Raw genomic sequence first — 20,875 nt, 5'->3', positions numbered from 1 at the left:
TAAAAATGTGTTTGATGATGATTTGTAGACAAGAGGGTGAGCTAACTAGTATCAAAATTTTGAGATCAATTGGAGTTACAGTTAAATCACAATTATCCATTAAAAGTTCGCTAAATTTTATAATTTTTCAATTTTTAAGAATGATTAAAACTAATGATGTTCTTAATTTAACTTAAAAAATGATAATAAATGGTAAATACATATTCGTAGATTTCATTTTAAGCGTTTAAATATGTCAATTGAGTTCAATTTACACTACTCCATTATTGTTTTATAAGAAATATTAATCAATTATAAGTATTCAAATCAAGCAAGGAATGAATCAAGAGCTAAAACCAAATCTTAAAAATTATATACCCAACTCTAATTATAAAATATATATATATATATATATATATATATATAATATAATATAATATAATATAATATAATATAATTAGTAAGTGAGTTAAAAACCTAAATTTGAAAACTCTTTTAAAAATTATATAAAAAAAAGAGTTAAATGGGTTATTACTCAACTCTGATTATAAAGTTACACACTGTTATATATATAAAAAAAAAAGTGTAAAAAAATAATCGTAATTTTAAAATCTGTTCATTTAAAGTTAGGATGGGATAAGATTTTATAAATTTGTCAATTTTTTAAAGGGAAATTTGAGGAAATAACCCTAAAGAGATGCCTAATAGCGGATGGTGAGGGTGACTAATTTAAATAGCGCTGGTGACCCCCTTTTTTCTGACGAAAATGCCCCTATTGCGTCACGCATCCTCCAGTTGCGTGACGCACCCGAGGGCATTGTGAAAAGTCCACAATGCCCTTACTATATAATTAAAAAAATTCCAGTTCTTCCCATTTCTTTTCATTTCTTTCTTTCTTGTTCTCTTTCTTCACTTCTCATTCTCCTCCTTCTTTCTAAAAAGACCACCCCCGACGACGATCCCCGACGAAGACGGCGGAATCCCAACGAAGGAGATGTCCGCTGCTATCCTTCAGATTACAGATTACAGTTTACCACAAATGAATCATTTTGTAGTTTTTTGCATTTTAGATTCATTATATATTCATAATCTGTAAATTGTATTCTTCCTCCTTCCTTTATTTCTCTCTTTCGACGCATTGTTTGTTAGGGTTTAGTTATTAGGGATTGAGTAGGTGAATGTCACCGTTGCGGCGGAATCCGGGTGCCTAACGCAGTTGCGTCACGCAGTTGTGTTACGCATCTGCGTAACGCACCCCAGACAACGTAACAACAGGAGCATCAATTGACTTTATGCAAGTATCGCGAGTGGCTAGACAGATGGTGGAGCGGTTTGGGTTCAGTAAGAAGATCGGCCAGATTGCCATTGGTGGAGGCGTTGGAAATCCCTTCTTGGGTCAACAAGTGTTGATCGAAAATTCGAAATCCATTGATTTGATGAAAATGTTATGTGTAGTAACAGAGTTAGTCTGTGTTGTGTTTGTGATTGCAGATGTCTTCACAGAAAGATTACTCGATGGCGACAACAGATGTTGTGGATGTAGAAGTGAGGGAGCTGGTGGATAAAGCATACTCGAGAGCAATACAAATAATCATAAGCCAAATTGAGATTCTCCATAAGCTTTCTCAACTTCTCATAGAGAAAGAAACTGTTGATGGTGAAGAGTTCATGCGCCCCTTTATTGATGGCAAAGCTGAATTTTATGTTTCCTAATTCCCCTTTCTATGATTTTTCTGTAAAAATTGCATGTCACCCCAAAACAATACATTTGCATATATATATATAAACACAACAATTTTTCTGTCAAAGCCAACAACAACAATAACATTAACAAGAAGAAGAATCAAATAAAATAGAAAAAATGTCATCTGTCAGTTCCTCCTCCTTTGTGCTTCTTATCTTCTAAGGCAGCAACTTCGTTAAGCATATCGGCTGCATCTTTGTGCATGTCCAGCTTTGCAAGGGAAACCGCTTGCATGTAAAAAGCAGTCGACCAATCGGGGAGGACACACTGGGCTTGCATGGCATCTCGGAGAGCTGCATCAGGTTGCTCACACATAAGATAACATCGACTTCGTCTTCCATATACAGTTAGGGAAATCATCGTTCCCACATCTATGAACTACAACATTTTTATAACCATAATCAAATTATAAACAACCAAACATACATATATTACATACCAAAATGTTTTATTTTTATATACCTGAGAATAACAATCTATAGCAGTTCTAAAATCCTTATCACGGAATGCCAAGTCACCACGCTTCCTTGCATCTAGCATGTCTTTCATCTGTTGTGTCCATTCTTGAAAAGAAAGATGGAACAAATCAAATAAACAAATAAGCGCTTGTGTTTGCACCAAAATGGCATTAGCAAAAAAGAATACCTCATTAGTTTCTTCGTCGTCTTTATAGTGAGTTGTTACCAAGATTTGATGGATGGCTGTGAGGTCCATTCTATGACAGGCATCGCCCATTGGTGAAAGAGGATGTTGAGGGGTGGCTGATGCCTCTTCATGTTTAGGGATACCAAGCATCACATAAGATTGAATATGATAAAACAACGTATCATCAATATATAAAAGACTTCTCATCCCGATCTGGATACAGATCATAAAGTGTTTCAAAATGAACTTATAATTAGTGTGAATATGACACTTTCAACTGCAAAATTAATTAAATAAATGAATTTATAATTCTTTGAAGACCTTAGTTCCAACTACTGTAGAATTGGAATCGATATGATTGTATTAATGGAATGGAGGAGGAATTGATATAATTGTATTAATTGCTACAAATTATAAACTAGAGTGAAAGAAAGACAATGGACTCACATCAGGTTTATTCTGCAATGGGGCAAGGGTAGCAACCAGGTCTCTTGTGTTCTCTTGGTTCATACTGCAAACATTTTGAAGTTATATTAATAACAACATTAGCCTCTTCAGTTGAAAAGTTTCCTTCCAAGTGTGAATCAATCAAAAGAAGAATGTTCTTCCCACGCATCATATCAAGCGCCTGCATTAGGACAAAGTTTGTTAATAAAGAATGCAATTTTAATTTTGTCTCAAATTTCTCGATTTAAAGGTCTAGGCACCAACCTACATGAGTGAATTACTCATTTAATATAAAATATTCTACACTTGGTATAAACAATGTTTGCAATTATTAGAAGTTGTTTTTATGAACTACTCTGTTAATACAACCTAAAAAAATATGGGGAAGCACTTACATGACTTGGTGGGATGTGTTTCCCACTGAGAAGATCCAGAAGCACTGTTCCAAAGTTAAACATGACACTTTCTAGGGTAACCCTTCCTGCATACAAGCACATTTACCCAGCTAATTTCTGTAGTCCATTATGTGTTGGTAGTGGAAGAATTAACGGTTGATTGATGATAAATCTGAAGTAATTGTCTAGCAGTCTCTCCTTGGAATGTATAATAGTGAAGCTATATTTTCTCCGATCACTCATAGAACACTCAAGTAGATATTTTGAAAAGGCATAAAGGTCCATACTTCATGTTAATATTTGAGAAGAAGAGGAAAAACTGTATATATATTTCTGCATTGATTAGATTGTTAACTATTTCAATCTGCTATATAGCCATTCTAACCAAAATATAACTTCTACTAATAACCACCACTAATCTAGAAGCTGATTAACTGCAATATGCTTTTAAAATACTTTAACTTATAATTTTTCTATAAACCCTCCTCAATGGAAGTGTAGTGAATTTCTCAAAGCTCACTTTCTGAATTTTATCAACTTATCATTTCTCCAGACAATCCAAATAAGAGATCATGAGAATATTCTCTTATTATTCTTAATAATTTATCTAAATGATTTACTTGAAAGATAATGAAGGAAACATGTAGAAATCTACTATAAATGCCTAGAGTTCAATAACATTGTTGATCGATCTCCCAACAAGGTTTGTACTATAGCTTCCGTCTGTATATAATAATATTTGGAAGAAGTCAAAAACAAAGCAAAATAATTACAACCAGAAAAAAAAAGAAAAAAAAAACATACCAACCACTCCTTGTGACCTTGGAAGCCTTCAGGTGGCGTTCCTTAGCTCGTTATATGAGAATGCCTTGGCATGAGCTGATGAAAGGATTTCACTCTCTGATCTTGGAGATTGCGTGACGCATCCTGCGTGACGCATCCTGCGTGACGCATCCAATCAACCAACCAATCAACCTACATTCAACGAATCAGGGCGAATCAATGACGTTCTGTAAAGGAAATCAACACAAACAATCATATATAAACGAAATAAACACAAAATATAAACGAATATAGTGGAAATTTTTGCTTCGGCCGTCGTCGTTCTCCGTTGGAGCCGCAGTTCGCCGTTGGAAGTTCATCGCAGCTATAGGCCATTGAATATGGTGGAATGGTCGATGGTGCCTCTTCGATTGGTTCTTCAGCGATGAAAAAGAAGAGAAAGTCTTCTCCGCCACCATTAGGGTTCACGGCGGAGAAGACGGAGAAGAAATGGACGAGAGAGAAAATGAATCGAAAATGAAAAAAAAATTATGACTTTATAAGGTTTAGGGTGCGTCACGCAGCTGGAGGGTGCGTCACGCAGCTGGAGGGTGCGTGACGCAAGGGTATAATGGTCATTAAAAAGTTTGGGGGTCACCAGCGCTATAAAAATTATCCCCGCACCATCCGTAATTTGACCCCTCTTTAGGGTCATTTCCTCAAATTTCCCTTTTTTAAATGCCTATATTAACTCTCTAAGTTCTTAAAATTTTCATAATAATATATATAAATTTATTAAAGTTTGAAAATGTACCTACTATAAATATTTAATTTATAAATTTAAATATATTAAAAAAATATATTATAAGAAAATATTTTAATTTTTGTCAAGTATTTTTCCATACAAATATTTTTTACTTTATAGATAAATCATAGATAATTTGATATTTAATTTTAAAAATATTAATTTTATTAAATGTTATTAATGTGTGATAATTTATTTATTATTAAAAGAACACCTTATGGAAATAGTTATGAGTAATGTTTTATGTTAGGTTCATTGTAATAAAAAATAATATTTTCTCATCATTTGTTACATTATTAACATGTCACTGAAGAAATAAATATTGATTAGATAATAAATTATATAAAACTTTAATTAATTTTTTTTACATTTTCAAAAAAGCTTTTTGCCAGGACTGCCAACTCGTCCTGAATAATAATGGAAATCCTATAATACACCAAAAGTGATGCAATCACTTTTTTTTTTCTACATTATTAAAAAAAATGTATGATCCTATACTCAAAACAGATACTCGGTTAGGTATTCCACCTAATCCCTCATAGATGAGTAAATTAATAAATAATTTTTTTTTAAATATTACTAACTATGAGATTTTAATATTAAAAATAATTATTTACTAATTTGCTCATCCTGTAAGAAGAACATGTGATTCCGTATACCTAGGATCCTAGTTGGGTCTCAGCTATGGATCCAACCTATTCCTCCTCATAGAGAGTAATATTTAAAAAATACTGATTTAACCCTCGTACAGGTGAATCTGTAGCATATATCATAGATCCCATTTGCTGATGATCCCATTTGTCCTACTTACCATTTGCAATTTTAAATTTAAACTTGTATTTATTATTGTATTAATATTATTAATTTTAAAATATTTTAAATTTGTATATAAAAAAGGCTCAGATCATCTGTTCCAATCTGTAACAAGAAGAAGATGAAGTATTTATATAATTTATTTAACATTAAATTTTAACTCCGTTTAACTTTTTAATAGATATTTTATTTCTATATTTCTCATTACAGTCTCTCTGATCCAGCAACCAATTAACAAAGGCAGCAGAGATCCTAAAATCAGATTGGTAAAATTTCAAGTAGAGCTCAAGCTTTCCACGTCAATGGATACACAATCCTCACTTATTTTTGGATGAACACGCTACACGAGTTAAGCCAAAGGTAAATATTTTTTCCAGAAAAAATTAGGGTTTATTCGGTTAAAAAAAATTAGGGTTTATCTTAATGCGAAATTTGATGATGATGTTATAGATATTCTTAGTCTGCATGTAAAGATTATAGAAGTCTACACATCTTTTCAAAAAAATTTCAATCATTTATTGGCCTGTCTTGATATATATTTTTGTCACAACTTGATCAAAATACAGTAAAATCTTAAGAGTTTGTTTTCCTTTTTATACTTATATACTTGTGTTTATAAGTATATGATAACTTGTGTTTAGAAGTCTGGTTTATATGGTAATTTTCTTTTTCATTTTTTTTTTATGGGAAATGATACATTTTAGAAAGATATTAAGATATTTTGTCTAATTTTTTATCCTAATTTTGTATAAATAAATTCTGTATATATGAAAAGGAAAAATTCATTAATTTTTTTCCAATAAAGATGATCCCAATTTTACTAATTATAAAATGTGGGGACTAGAAACTTACTACTGTAAAGAGTTTTCTTTATTAATTTTATTACGGCTAATAATGAGTTCAAGTCATGTTCAAAACATGATTCATTTAATTGTACAAAATGAATATGAATTATTTAACAATAAAGTGTTTTTTTCCAGGATGGTAGTAATATAATGAAAGGTGAATTTACGAGTTGTCGACGTTTAAATTTTTAAATTTCGAAGAAAATAAAGACTGTGCAGAAAATGATGTTAATATTATCAACAAAGGTTAGAATATAATAATTAGATTTTCCCTTAATGTATGAATGCTAATATTATTTTCCGCTTCATATAAATTTTGATAAAGTAATTCATTTATCATAAAAGACTTTGTACCACAATTGGGCTGGAGTTTGAGACTGAAGAAAAAAGTGTATGACTATTATTTGGCATATGCTAAGAGGGCTGGTTTTGGCATAAGAAAATCTCGTAGTCATAGTAATAATTTGGGTAAAATATTAGATTGGGTCTTTTGTTGTAGTGCTTAATGTAAGAGCGAAAAAGATAAACGGTCAGTTTATGTGAATAATAGTCGACCTGGAACAAGATTAGGTTGTGAAGCTAAAATGAAGATTTGTAACCGAACAACTGGCATGTTTATTTTGGTGTAATTTGTAAAAGAGCATAATCATCATCTTTCATGTACAAACAATACTCACCTACATAGAAGACATAGAAAACTATATTCTTTAGCTAAAATACTGATTTAAATGGCAAGTGATGTCAGAATTCCTCCAAAAGCATCTCATGATCTCATTGCAAGACAAATGGGAGGGAAACTGTTTGTAGGTTTTATTCCTGAAGATTACAGAAATTACTTGTGTTCGAAAAGAACAAGAAGTATGATGGTTGGAGACACATGATGTGTTTTAGAATATTTGCAAAAACAACAATCTAGTGATAATAACTTTTATTATGCTTTTCAAGTTGACGATGATGATTTGATAACATATATTTTTTGGTCTGATGCAAAAATGAGAGCTGATTATTATAACTTTGGAGATATTGTTTGTTTTGATACACCATATAGGAAGAACAATGAGGGTCGTCCACTTGCATTATTTGTAGGTATTAATCACCATAAGCAATTAATAGTTTTTTGTGTTGCTTTATTGTATGATGAAAGTTCGTTGACGTTTGAATGGTTGTTCGATACATTTGTTGAGGCTATGGGTGGGAAAAACCCATCAACAAATTTTACAGATCAAGATGCAGCCATGGCAAAGGCCTTAGCTTCTACATGACCAACAACACATCATCGATTGTGTATTGGACATATTTATCAAAATGTCGTTATACATTTGAGTGGTGTTTTTCTGAGTTTATAGATTTTACTAAGGATTTTTCCATATGTGTATATGAATTCGATGAAGAGAAAGACTTTTTTAAAGCATGGTCCATGATGTTGAACAAGTATTCACTAGAAAATAATGATTGGTTGAAGCGTATATTTCAGATCAGAGAGAAGTGGGCTTTAGTGTATGGACGACACATGTTTTATGTAGATATGACTACAACCCAAAGAGTTGAAAGTTTGAAAAGACTTGTGGTTTTCAGTATTCTTTTATCATTTTGAAAGGCTTCTTGAAGATTGTCAATATATGGAGTTAAAAGCTGATTTCAAATCAAATCATAATGTTTCTTGTTTGCGACATCCTATTGGAATTTTAAAACAAGCAACAAAGATCTACACTCCTGAGGTATTCAAGTGGTTTGAAGACGAGTGGTTCAAATGTTATGATTATAGCGTCAAAACTTGTGTTGAGGATGTTGGTTCATTGGTGAAATATAAAAGTTATTCCTCGAGGCAACGGTTATCATCATATAGTTACACTTCATCCATCATGTGAAAGAGTTGAGTGTGATTGCATAAAATTTGAGTTTGCGGGAATCTTGTGTTCTCATGTTTTAAAAATATATACGATCATCAATGTCTATGACATTCCTATTGAGTACATATTGAAAAGATGGACCGAGGTGCTAAGGTTGGATATGTTGGAGTAAAAGATTCAAATGTTGATGAAGAGTTTTTGGAGCCTAAAATACTTCAAAATATCCAATATAAAGAACTTTTTGGGTTGTTTGTTGAGATGAGTATCAAGGCAGCAGAGAGTAAAAACACTTACAAGATTGTTAAAGATAGTCTTTTAGGTTTGTGTAAGGTGGTAGATGCGAATTTGCAATTTATTGAGCCAACTACCTGTAGTCTTCTAATAATAAAGAGGAAATAGAATTCTTTGACAAAAGGGATTAAAAAAATAGTTTCAGGCAAGAGATTAGAAGGTGGCCTAGAAAAGATTTCAAAAAAGAAGAAACCTTTGAAAAGAATATTAATCAACCATCACTAGCCATGTCTATTTCATGTGTGCCTGATGGACAATATCAACAACAAGTGAATAGTGTTTATAATTGTTTTTAGTTATGAAATATTGTTGTAATTTGTGTCAAAAGTTTCTAAAACTATATTTTTTTTAGTTGTTAACACATTCGCATGCACTTTGTGACTCCGTTGATAGTTTGAGTATGTCTGAAATTCAAGCTTCACAAATTCTGTTAGCACCACATTCTCAAGTATATTCGTAATCTTACTTATATATAGTTGACGTTTGAATGGTTCATAGATGTTACTTGGGATTTTCACAAAAGTGGAATGTAGTAATTCATCCTCCTGATTTTAAAATCCAGTTAGTCATCGAGGCAAGTTGTTTTATCATTGTTTAATATTGGGTTTAATACAATTGTATTTAGATTTATTTTAGTGACAATAATGTTATAATTGATGTAAAAAGTTACTAAAACTATATTTTTTGTTTTAGTTAATAACTCATACGCATGCACGAGGTGATTCCGTTGATAGTTTGAGTATATCTAGAATTCAAACTTCACAAGTTCTATTAGCACCATATTTTCAGGTACATTCGTCATTCTACTTTTAAAATATTTATTAATAAATTTAAACAAATATGTAATTATCATATTTTATTGATTTCACATAATGAACAAGTAGCCTATATGAATTCAAATCCAAGATATTTGTGTTATTGTAGTTCACAACATATTTTGGTTAAATATACAATTGGTATTTATTGTTATACAAATAGTATTTAGTTATATATTTAAGTGTATTTTTTTTTATTAAATTAGAGAATATTATTGATTAATTATTGAATAATTTCGAACATTTATTATTGTTGTAACTGGAACAACAAATTGATATTGGTTCTTCTTACAGGCAAGATGTCGAAGGATGCTATAATATATCCGATGAACAAATTAGATGCAGTAATATTTGTAAAATTGTAAGTTTTTCTCTATTTGGAATACATTGTTGTGATATAATGTCAAGTGTAGTACTTTTTTTGATTGTAGGTCAAATGTATGTGATTTTTAGAAAATGTATTTATTAGAGTGATTTCTAGTGTATATATTTAGGTATATTTTTGATGAATTTGAGTGATTTCTAATGTCAGGTAGATATTATAATATTTACCTATTTGTATTTCGAACATTTATTATTGTTGTAACTGGAACAAAAAAATAGTATTTAGTTATATATTTAAGTGTATTTTTTTTATTAAATTAGAGAATATTATTGATTAATTATTGAATAATTTCGAACATTTATTATTGTTGTAACTGGAACAACAAATTGATATTGGTTCTTCTTACAGGCAAGATGTCGAAGGATGCTATAATATATCCGATGAACAAATTAGATGCAGTAATATTTGTAAAATTGTAAGTTTTTCTCTATTTGGAATACATTGTTGTGATATAATGTCAAGTGTAGTACTTTTTTTTATTGTAGGTCAAATGTATGTGATTTTTAGAAAATGTATTTATTAGAGTGATTTCTAGTGTATATATTTAGGTATATTTTTGATGAATTTGAGTGATTTCTAATGTCAGGTAGATATTATAATATTTACCTATTTGTACAGTTCATTCATTCCCATTTATGTTAAAATCTAGAAGAATAAGATGTTAATTGAAATACATTATTGAAGTTGAAGCCTAATTAGTAGGAGAAATTTTTTTTATTAAGTTACCATTTTTATAACTATTTATATGGTTTAAGAGTCTACTTTCTTTCTTATGTTTTTTATTTATATTTGTTTGGTTGAATTGATATAGCCGAATAAAACAAAAGAGAGACAGGCATTTGGATAAGGTTTAAGATAAAAAAAAAAAAAAGAATACATGTATATCCTTCCATTGCAGCTACTATTAAAAACATTATGAATTAGGTTTAAAAATAAAAGCTTTGCTACAATTTCCATCCTATAATATTGTCTTGCCTTGTTTTTCATCATATAATAATTTGAGTCAATAGTATCAGTATCATTTGCATTAAATGAAAATATTAATAAGTCACTTATAACAAGAAGATGTTTTAAACTAACTAGTAATCTATATAATTAACAATACAATAATTACCACACATAATTTCTATTGTCTTGATCTAAAATTTTCAAGTGCAACCTCCACTTTTTAATTTTCGTATCTTTTTCATTCACACGCTTTAACAAATTAGGTATAATACTTATAGCTCTTTGACAAATTTCTAGATCATACCATTGAAAAAATTGACATGCTTGAGAACCCTGTCCAAATAATTCATACAAAAATAAAGACTTACTAACTTACAAGATAAGAATTATCAACATATATTTAATACACATATCGGCCAATTAGGACATGACCAAAATATTGTTCTCTTTCCACAAGCACATGGGCTCCATTATAATATATAACACAAACCAAGTTTTGCATATCATTATAACAATAAGACTATGTCAAAAGGATATAAATATGACAAGACTCACAAAATGGTAAATTTTGGGAAAGTCACCTATATGTATGGTTGTTATCTTGAGTTTTAAAAAAATTGGAAACGACTCTGGTCGGTTATCACTGGACAAATGAAAAAATTATAAAAATTGGAAAATGAATAAACCGTAGAAGAACAATTAACATGCATATATAAAGAAACCCTTAATCAATTTCAGTTTGATTACAATAGTTAGTATGAAAGAAGTTAGAAAAGCTGTGTTTTCGATGAAAGGGGATAAAAGCCCAGGGCCAGATGGTTTCAACGCGAACTTCTTCAAAGAAAACTGGGAAATAGTGGGTAAAGATGTAAGCGAAGGGGTTTTGGAATTCTTCCAAAACAGGAAAATGTTGAAGCAATGGAACGTCACAGTGTTGAATTTGATTCCTAAGAATTCAATTCCGGAAAAAATTCAGGACTTTCGTCCTATTTCATGTTGCAATGTTATTTATAAAATTATTTCAAAAATTATTTCGCAACGTTTGAAAACAGTTATTGATAAACTTGTAGGATTAGGGCAATCAGCATTTATTCCCAAACGCTCTATTTCCCATAACATTCTACTCATGCAGAGCTTATTGAATGGATATGGAAAGAAAAACATATCGCCACGTGTGGCTTTCAAAATTGACATTAAAAAAGCTTTTGACTCGATCAGATGGGGATCAATCCACGAATTCCTCCTTGCTGCAGGTTTTCCAATTATTTTCATTGATTGGATTATGCAATGTGTTTCCACTCCTCACTTTGTTGTGAGCGTGATTGGTATTCATGGTGGCTTTTTCAAGGGTGAAAGGGGAGTAAGGCAAGGAGACCCTATATCTCCTTACTTATTCGTCTTAATAATAGAAATTCTTGACTGTATTTTAAAAATGCTTCTGAGAAGTCATCATTTCAAATTTCACCCGTACTGCAAAGAAGAAGCAATAACCCATATATGTTTTGCAGATGATCTATTTTTTTGTGGCTTATGCGGATGTTGAATCTGTTAGTATAATCAAAGAAGCTCTAACAATCTTTTCGAGTATTACAGGTCTATACATCAATGAGGACAAAAGTCAGGCTTTCTATGGAGGGGTTAATGAAGAAAGAAAAGAAAACATTTTCAATATTATAGGAATCAAGGAAGGTGAACTACCGGTGAAATACCTTGGAGTACCCCTATCATCAAAACAACTCCGATACAATCACTTTAGACAACTGGTAGAAAAGGTTAGAAATTCTGTTTTGGGTTGGGCTACGAAAAAACTGTCTTATGCAGGTAGAATCGAGCTCGTTAAAAGAGTCATTTTTGGAATTATTGGCTACTGGGCACAACAGATAGTCATCCCAAAGAAAGTAATGGCTGAACTCGATAGAATCATGAGAGATTACATATGGGGAACACAAGGCAGAGGAGGAAAAAAAGTCAAATGGGAGGATGTTTGCACTCCCATAGAAGAAGGAGGACTAGGAATAAAAAGTTGTGTTGAATGGAACAAAGCCCTCACCATCAAGAGCTTATAGGAGTTTGAGCAAAAAGCGGACTCCCTATGGGTCAAATGGGTGCATACAAGATTTATGAAAGAAGAGCAGAGTATCTGGACACTAAGCATCAACGAAAGAATGTCATGGTCATTGAAGAAAATCCTAAAAACAAGAAAAGATGCCTTTCAAATGGTGAAAACCACAATTGGAAATGGAAGAGGGGTACTATTCTGGCATGATCCTTGGCTGGATAATATTCCCATTATATTCAAAGAAGAAATGCAAGGAAACAGAGTTAGAAGAGAATACATCAAGTACTCATTTAGAGACGTATATGAAGGTAGATGTGATTCACTTTTGAGGCGTATTCCAGAAGGTGATAGAATCCTAAACCTAATGAGGCAGAAGCAACTCAATGAAAATAATGATGAAATAAGCTGGAAAACAGAAAGCAATGAGAAGTTTATTACAGGAAAGGCATGGGAAATTGTTATAACAAGAGGACAGGAGGTAGATTGGCATAATGTGGTATGGTCTCCAAAGATTATTCCTCGTCACCAATTTATTCTCTGGCTGGTATACAGGAAAAGGTTGACAACAAAAGACAGAATTCGAAAATATATAAACATTCCTGATATCAACTGTGTCCTATGTTCGGGAGTTGAGGAAAGCATAAACCATTTATTTGGGGAATGCTCTTTTGTAATACAAATCTGGAGGATGTATACTGCAAACATGAACATCATCAACTTTCCAAGAATATGGGAAGAAATCCAAGAGTGGATGAAGAATAAAGCAAAAGGAAGATCCTTCTATGTAAGTATGTTGAAATGCTACTTTGGAGCAGTAATCTACAATATCTGGAAAGAAAGAAATTCAAGAACTCACAGTGGAAGAAGTAGAACCGTTGAAGATATTTTGAGAGATATAACTTCAGATGGAAATGCACTCATTCAATCATGGAGAGGAATCGAAAGGAATGAAGAGAATAGAAAGCTCTCTGCCATATATGGGATATTTCGTTTGAGAAGGTCACAAGTAGAATAAAAGTAAAAACGCTGTAGGCGCTAATTGATTATTGTTATTGTCTGTAATTCAATTATTGTTTCATTGTCAAATCTAGAAATTGTCTAGATCTGATCTTAAACTTTTGTATTTTTTTTTCCCTATTTTGGGTTTTTTTTTAATGAAATGGCACTAAGCTGTTTTCCAAAAAAAAAAAAAAAAATTGGAAATCATCGAATATCACCACGAAACCCTAAAAACAATATAGGATCAGTATACCTTTTCAAAAACAATAAATGATTGAAATTTTTTGAAAGATTGTTTGGGCTTCAATAATCTTTATAGGCAGACTAATAATATTTATAACATCATCATCAAATTTCGTCTTAAGATAAACCCTAATTTTTTTAACCGAATAAACCCTAACTTTTTCTGAATTTTTTTTACCTTAGGCTTAACTAGTGAAGACGTGTTCATCAAAAAAAAATATTTATCTTAGACTTACCATTGACATGAAAAGCTTGAGCTCTGCTTGAAATTTTGGTTATCTAATCTTGAGATACTTGCTACCCTTTATTATTCGGTTGCTGGATCAGAAAAAGAGAAAGTGACTGAAATGGAAAATAAAGAAATAAAGTCTCCGTTAAAAAGTTAAATGGAGTTAAAATATAATGTTAAATAAATTATGTAAATACTACATCGTTTTGTTAACTTGGTAGTTGAAATAAATGACAACTAGATCTTTAAAAATGTTTACCAAATGACTAAAACTAATTTTCATTCACAACATATTCTTTTCATGGAGCCATTTTTTTTTTCCATAGATACCTTTAAAATTTGAGATTGATAAAATGTGTTTGATGATGATTTGTAGACAAGTGGGTGAGCTAATTAGTATCAAAATTGGAGTTATAGTGAAATCACAATTATCCATTAAAAGTTTGCCAAATTTTATAATTTTCCAATTTTCAAGAATTATTCAAACTAATGATGTTCTTAATTTAACTTAAAAAATGATAATATATGATAAATACATATTCGTATACTTCATTTTAAGCGTTTAAATATGTCAATTGAGTTCAATTTAGACTACTCCATTTATTGTTTTATAAGATATATTAATCAATTATAAGTATTCAAATAAAGCCAAGAGTGAATCAAGAATTAAAACCAAATCTTAAAAATTATATACCTAATTCTAATTATAAAACCAAATTATATATAAAAAATTAGTAGGTGAGTTAAAAACCTAAATTTGAAAACTCTATTTTAAAAAATATATAAAAAAGAGTTAAATGAGTTATTAGTCAACTCTAATTATAAAGTTACACACTGTTATATATATATATATATATATATATATATATATATATATATATATATATATATATATATATATATATAAAAGTGTAAAAAAATTAATCTTAATTTTAAAATCTGTTCATTTAAAATTGGGTATGGGATAAGATTTTATAAATTTATCTATTTTTTAAATGCCTATTAACTCTACATTTTAATTTTTTCATAATAATATATATAAATTTATTAAAAGTTTGAAAATGTACCTACTATAAATATTTAATTTTTGTCAAGTATTTTTCCATACAAGTATTTTGTAGTTTATAGATAAATCTTTTAGATAATTTGATGTTTATTTTTTTTAATATTATTTTTATTAAATGTTATTAATGTGTGATAATTTATTTATTATTAAAAGAACACCTTATGAAAATAGCTATGATTAATGTTTTACTACATAGGTTCATTGTAATAAAAATTAATATTTTCTCATCATATTTTGGTACATCATTAACATTTGACTGAAAAATATAAATATTGATTAGATAATAAATGATATAAAACTTATTAAAACTTTATTTTTTTTTTACATTTCCAAACATGCTTTGTCAGGACTGCCAACTCGTCTTGAATAATAATGGAAATCCTATGATACACCAAAAGTGATACAATTATTATTATTTTTTTCCAAATTTCCAAATAAATAAATTATTAAAAAAATGTATGATCCTAGTCATAGACCTGAAATAGGGTTTGTCAATTTGGATCTTTATTCCCCATTCATCATTCTCGGTTAGGAAAAAAAAAAGTAAAATATTTTTTTTCTGTAAAAATGAATGTTTTTTTTTTTTTTTTTTTTTTTTTTTTTTTTTTTTTTTTTTTTTACGAATTAACGTCGTTTCATTAAAAAATTTTAAAAACGAAAAAAAAACACGAGTTTAAGAGATTATTCTAGAATAATTTTGAAGTCGTAACATTCCGAATAAAAGTTAAAAAGCTAAAAACGTAAATGAATTATCTGATTACAATGTTTAAAATTCTTGTGAGTTCAAAAAACGGTAAATTCCAGTTCCTGGAGATATTCCAGTTCTTCTTCGTGCTTGGAATTCTTCTCCACGTTCCCGTGAGGGCGCTACAATCCGATACAATATCTTTTCATAACTCTTCAACGTTCCTGCGGGTTCTTCCATATATCCTTGCATTCCGTTCTTGCCAAATGTTATACACCACTACTCCAAAGTTGCACTTGAACACGCTTGTTGAAAATCTATTTCCCTTGGCTTTAAATAGTGTCGCTTCTTTGATTTCATATCATTTGCTCGAGAAACTGATCAGCTCCAGACTTTTATAGAATTTGTCCCAAAGCTTCGAAACAATACAACATCTCTCGAATAGGTGATCTATGATTTCTTCATTTCCTCTACATAGAAGACAGCTCGCGTCCGGGATACTGATATACTTGCTGATACGATCACGAGTGCTGAGTCTTTCCCAGAAGGCGAGCTATAGGATGAACTGGTGTCGAGGGATAATCTTCGTTGACCATACAAGAGAAGCCCATTCTACTTTATGCGCTTTTTCTCGGGTTACCTCCCATATTTTCTTCGATATCAGTTTCCCATTATCCTTAGCTTTCCATTCATTAATATTTGGTCTGTCGTGTAGTTGTATGTTACTTATATGATTAAGTATCCTCTATCCTTCTGGATTTCTTCTTAGGAGGGAGTCCATATTCCCGTCTTTAATGTCTCTGATTTTCTCTTCTGCGCAGTCCCTTCTGATACGAGTATTTTGAAACTCCTCCTTATGGATGATAGACTAGTTTTTGAACCAGGGGTCGTGCCAGAATATAGTGACTTTCATGTCCCTTAGCTGGATGTCATAAATATCTGCAATATCGTTTCTTAGTTTCAGAATCTTTTTCAGAGACCAGCTCATACCTTCATGAATTTTGCAGGTCCAGATGCTGGTTTCGTATTTCATAAACCTCGTATGCACCTATTTGATCTATAGTGACTACTGATTGCGCTTTAAAGCCCACAGAATGCTTGAAGGTGAGATCTTTATTCCGTTCGATACAGTTTTTCAAGCCGATGCCTCCCTCGTCCTTTGGTTTGCAGAAAGCGGTCTATTTGACTTTCTTTCCTCTTTTCCTCTACTTCCCCAGATAAAGTTCCTCATCAGCGTGTCGAGCTCCTTCATTACCTTCTTCAGAATGACCACCTGCTGCGCCCAATAGCCAACTATGCCCATGACCACAGTTTTGATAAGTTCGATCCTCCCTGCATAAGAAATTTTTTTCGCTGCCTAGCCAGATACCGTGTTTTTTACCTTTTCAATTAGTGACTTATAGTGTGAGATCTCGATCTGCTTTGCGGTTAACGAAATTCCTAAGTACCTTACAATACAGTTGTCTTCCTTGATGCCCATGATGTTGAAGATGTCTTGTTTTGTTTCGTCCTTCACGCCTCCATAAAATGCCACACTTTTGCTTTCATTAATAGTTAAAATTGTAACCTCGGAAAAAAACGTTAGTGCAACCCTAATAGTTTTAATGGAATCAATGTCTACGTGCGCTAGAATGAACAAATCGTCAGCAAAACATAAATGAGTTACCTCCTTTACCTCATAGAATTGGTGAAAAATGTATGGACGATTCTTTCGGAACATCGCGAAGATGCTCTCAAAGATCGCCATGATAGCTACGAAAAGGTAAGAAGAGAGGGGGTCCCCTTGCCTTACCCCGTTTTCCCCCTTGAAATAGCCTCCGTGGACTCCATTGACGCTAACAACAAAGTAGGATGATGAAACGCACTACATAATCCAATCAATAAAAATCATAGGAAAAGCAGAAACAACTAGAAAGTCCTGAATGACTTCCTATCTAACAAAGTCAAAAACTTTCTTGATATCAATTTTGAAAGCCACTCTCGGGGATATTTTCTTTTTCCCGTAGCCTTTTAAAAGGCTCTGCATGAGAAGAATATTATGAGAGATTGTCCTACCGGGGATGAATGAAGATTGGTTAAGATTTATAATTTTTCCTATGATATTTTTAAATCATTTAGAAATGATTTTTGAAATAATTTTATAAATCACATTGCAATAGGAAATTAGTCTGAAATCTTGTACTTTCTCGGATACCGTAGTTTTGGGGATCAAGGTTAGGACCGCTGTATTCCATTGTTTTAACATCTTTCTGTTCTTGAAAAACTAGAACCCCATCAGTAACGTCTTTACCCACAATCGGCCAATTGTCTTTGAAGAACTATGCATTAAACCCATCAGGACCCGGGCCTTTATTCCCATCAATACTAAATAGAGTTTCTTTAACATCAACCCATGTGACCACCCTTATCAGCTCGCGACTATCTTCTATAGATATTTTCCTATCAATAATCTGATACAAGGTATTCAGGTGACTTTGATGCTGCTTTCTTGTACCCATAAGCTACTTATAGAAATCGATAGTCAAATCTTGTACACCCTTTTGACCTTAGACATATTCACCATCATCATTCTTCAGCCTGTATACATTGTTTCTCATGTTTCTAGCCTTGCATTTTCTATAGAAGAAAGCTGTGTTTTTGTCACCCAATGAGAGTCAGCCCTGTCATGATTTCTGTCTAACAAAATTCTCTTCAAGCTGACTCAACTTCCTGAAGTTTTCAAGCGCATCCCTTACTGTTTCATTGAGTTGTTCATCACTATCATCCTTAATAACATTTTCTTCACTTTTTTCAGTTCTTCTCTAGCAGCCAGAACTCTATTGGAGATATTTCTGAATTTCTTCTTGTCAATGCTTTGAAGATGATTCTTCAAGAGCTTAAGCTTCTCATAAACCCTGTACATGTTAGATCCACTGACATCTGTAGACCATACGCTTTCGAGAATACCCTTGAATTTGTCGTTTTCCATCCAGAAATCAAAAAATTTAAAGGGCCTTTTGAACATTTCTTCCTTTTCCCAGAACAATTTAATTGTGCAGTGATCATATATACCCGGATTTAGAATGTGAAGTTGACTTCTTAGAAATTGGTTAATCTAGTTCTCATTTACCAGACATCTGTCAATTCTACTTCTTCTAATTTGCTCATTCTCTCTCGTAGAAGACCAAGTGAAGAAAATTCCCAGAATTGGTAGGCTCGATACAACCCATATCTTTGATGCAGTCATTAAAGTCAATCATATCCCGAGTTATTTCAGATTCTGGGCTACGATCAGATTCGTTTCTAGTTACGTTGTAATCACCGAGGACAGCCCAAGATTTATCACTATCGATCCAGTTTCTAAGACAATTTTAGAGGAGTCTTCTATCAGTGCTTGAGTTGCTACCATAAACAATAGAAAGATTAAACACGATTCTTGTGATTCTGTCTTTGACCTCCACCAAGATTGTTTGATCATTCGAAAAGAGAGCCCTAACCTCAACAACTTTGTTATCCTAGATAACCCAGATTCTGCCTGTTTTGTCATTTGAGTTGTGAATGATTTCCTAACTGCTATGAATACACAACTTGCTAACCTTCTCAACGTTCTGACTTTTGACTTTTGTCTCAAGAATACCCATAATAGTGATCTTCTGGTTCTCAATGATCCTCCTGATTTCTTTGCATTTTAGAGGGTCATTGAGTCCCCTTATGTTCCATGTCACTATATTCATTAATGAATATAAGTGTTGGATTCCTGACTTTCTAGATTGTCCTGGACCTCTTCATTAGAGAAATCGTAAGCATCACTTTCCTCGCTATCCTCAATGGCTACAGCTTGATTACATGGAATACTATTGTCATTGAGTGGGGGTTGCCACACATAGATCTCATATTCTCCCGTGATAGAGTCAATGCCTTCTGGATCTAGGATCTTTCTGCTTTGTCTTCGATTTTCAGCTTGTTCTTCTTTAGTAGGTCTAGTCTGACTTTGAACCTCTTCACTACTGGATTCATGTCTGTTATCGATTTTAATTTGCTCTACTTCAAAACCAAGGCTCACTGCCTTATTCAAGATCAAATTGTCTTCTTCTGGACTTGATCTTTTGATTTCACCAAACCCAAGATTTCCCAGTCCATTCTCAAGAGCTTCCTTATTGCTTGTTAGTTTTTCAATATTTTTTGTTTAGGATTCTCATGTTCATTATCTCAAAAGGTGGCTTTGAGCCCATGAATCAGGTAATTCGAATTCTGATGTCATTACTTTTTCGGTTCTTGCTTGTATTCCTAGAATTGTGAAGAGTGGACTCACGACCTATTGGAGTGCCATCAGACCTAATTTTGCCTTTTCATATGGGACAAATATTCCCCATCCTATAGATCTTTGAATTCTAGAAACTTTAGAACCAGGACCTGTAGTTGCATCAAGACTAGTTCTTTGATCAGTATTGGGACCAGTGGAGTTAGGAACAACAATAGTATCATCCATAATAATAGGACTTGTGCTGGTATCAGGACCAATATAGTCGGGACCAACAATAGTTGCACATTTTTCATCAGGACCAGTAGTAGAAAGTCCGGTAGCTTGAGTAGTATCAGGATCAGCAAGTCCAGGACCAGGCTTAACATGGTCAATATGGCTAGGTACAATAGCATTATGAGAAGCTCTAGGACCGGTGTGGCTATGTTCAACTTTATTAGGACCGATACCCTGACCAGAACCGACGTTTTGAACATGACATATTCTTGAGAAAACAGAATCCCTAGGACCGGTGCCCTGAACATGACCGATAGGATCATCGTTAGTAGGGCCAACTTGTACCCTTACACACTTCATTCTTTTTCCTATCTCATTCCTTACCTTTATCTGTTCTTATTTTTTGTTGTCTAT

General features: G+C 32.2%; 1 protein-coding gene across 1 annotated transcript; it reads right to left on the bottom strand.

Moving 5' to 3' along the window:
* Positions 1 to 1,735: 1,735 nt before the first annotated feature.
* LOC124930275 (serine/threonine-protein kinase BSK1-like) lies at positions 1,736 to 2,878 on the bottom strand. Its single transcript, XM_047470628.1, has 3 exons — positions 2,816 to 2,878; positions 2,186 to 2,581; positions 1,736 to 2,101 (listed from the first exon to the last, which is right to left on the bottom strand). The coding sequence occupies exons 1-3, from the start codon at positions 2,876 to 2,878 to the stop codon at positions 1,844 to 1,846; spliced, it is 717 nt and encodes a 238-aa protein (XP_047326584.1). The 3' UTR covers positions 1,736 to 1,843.
* Positions 2,879 to 20,875: the final 17,997 nt, after the last annotated feature.

Source organism: Impatiens glandulifera, chromosome 3, assembly GCF_907164915.1.
Source record: "Impatiens glandulifera chromosome 3, dImpGla2.1, whole genome shotgun sequence".
Taxonomy (NCBI): domain Eukaryota; kingdom Viridiplantae; phylum Streptophyta; class Magnoliopsida; order Ericales; family Balsaminaceae; genus Impatiens; species Impatiens glandulifera.
Note: the sequence above shows the minus strand (reverse complement) of the source record. Positions and strands in the feature narration are given on the sequence as shown.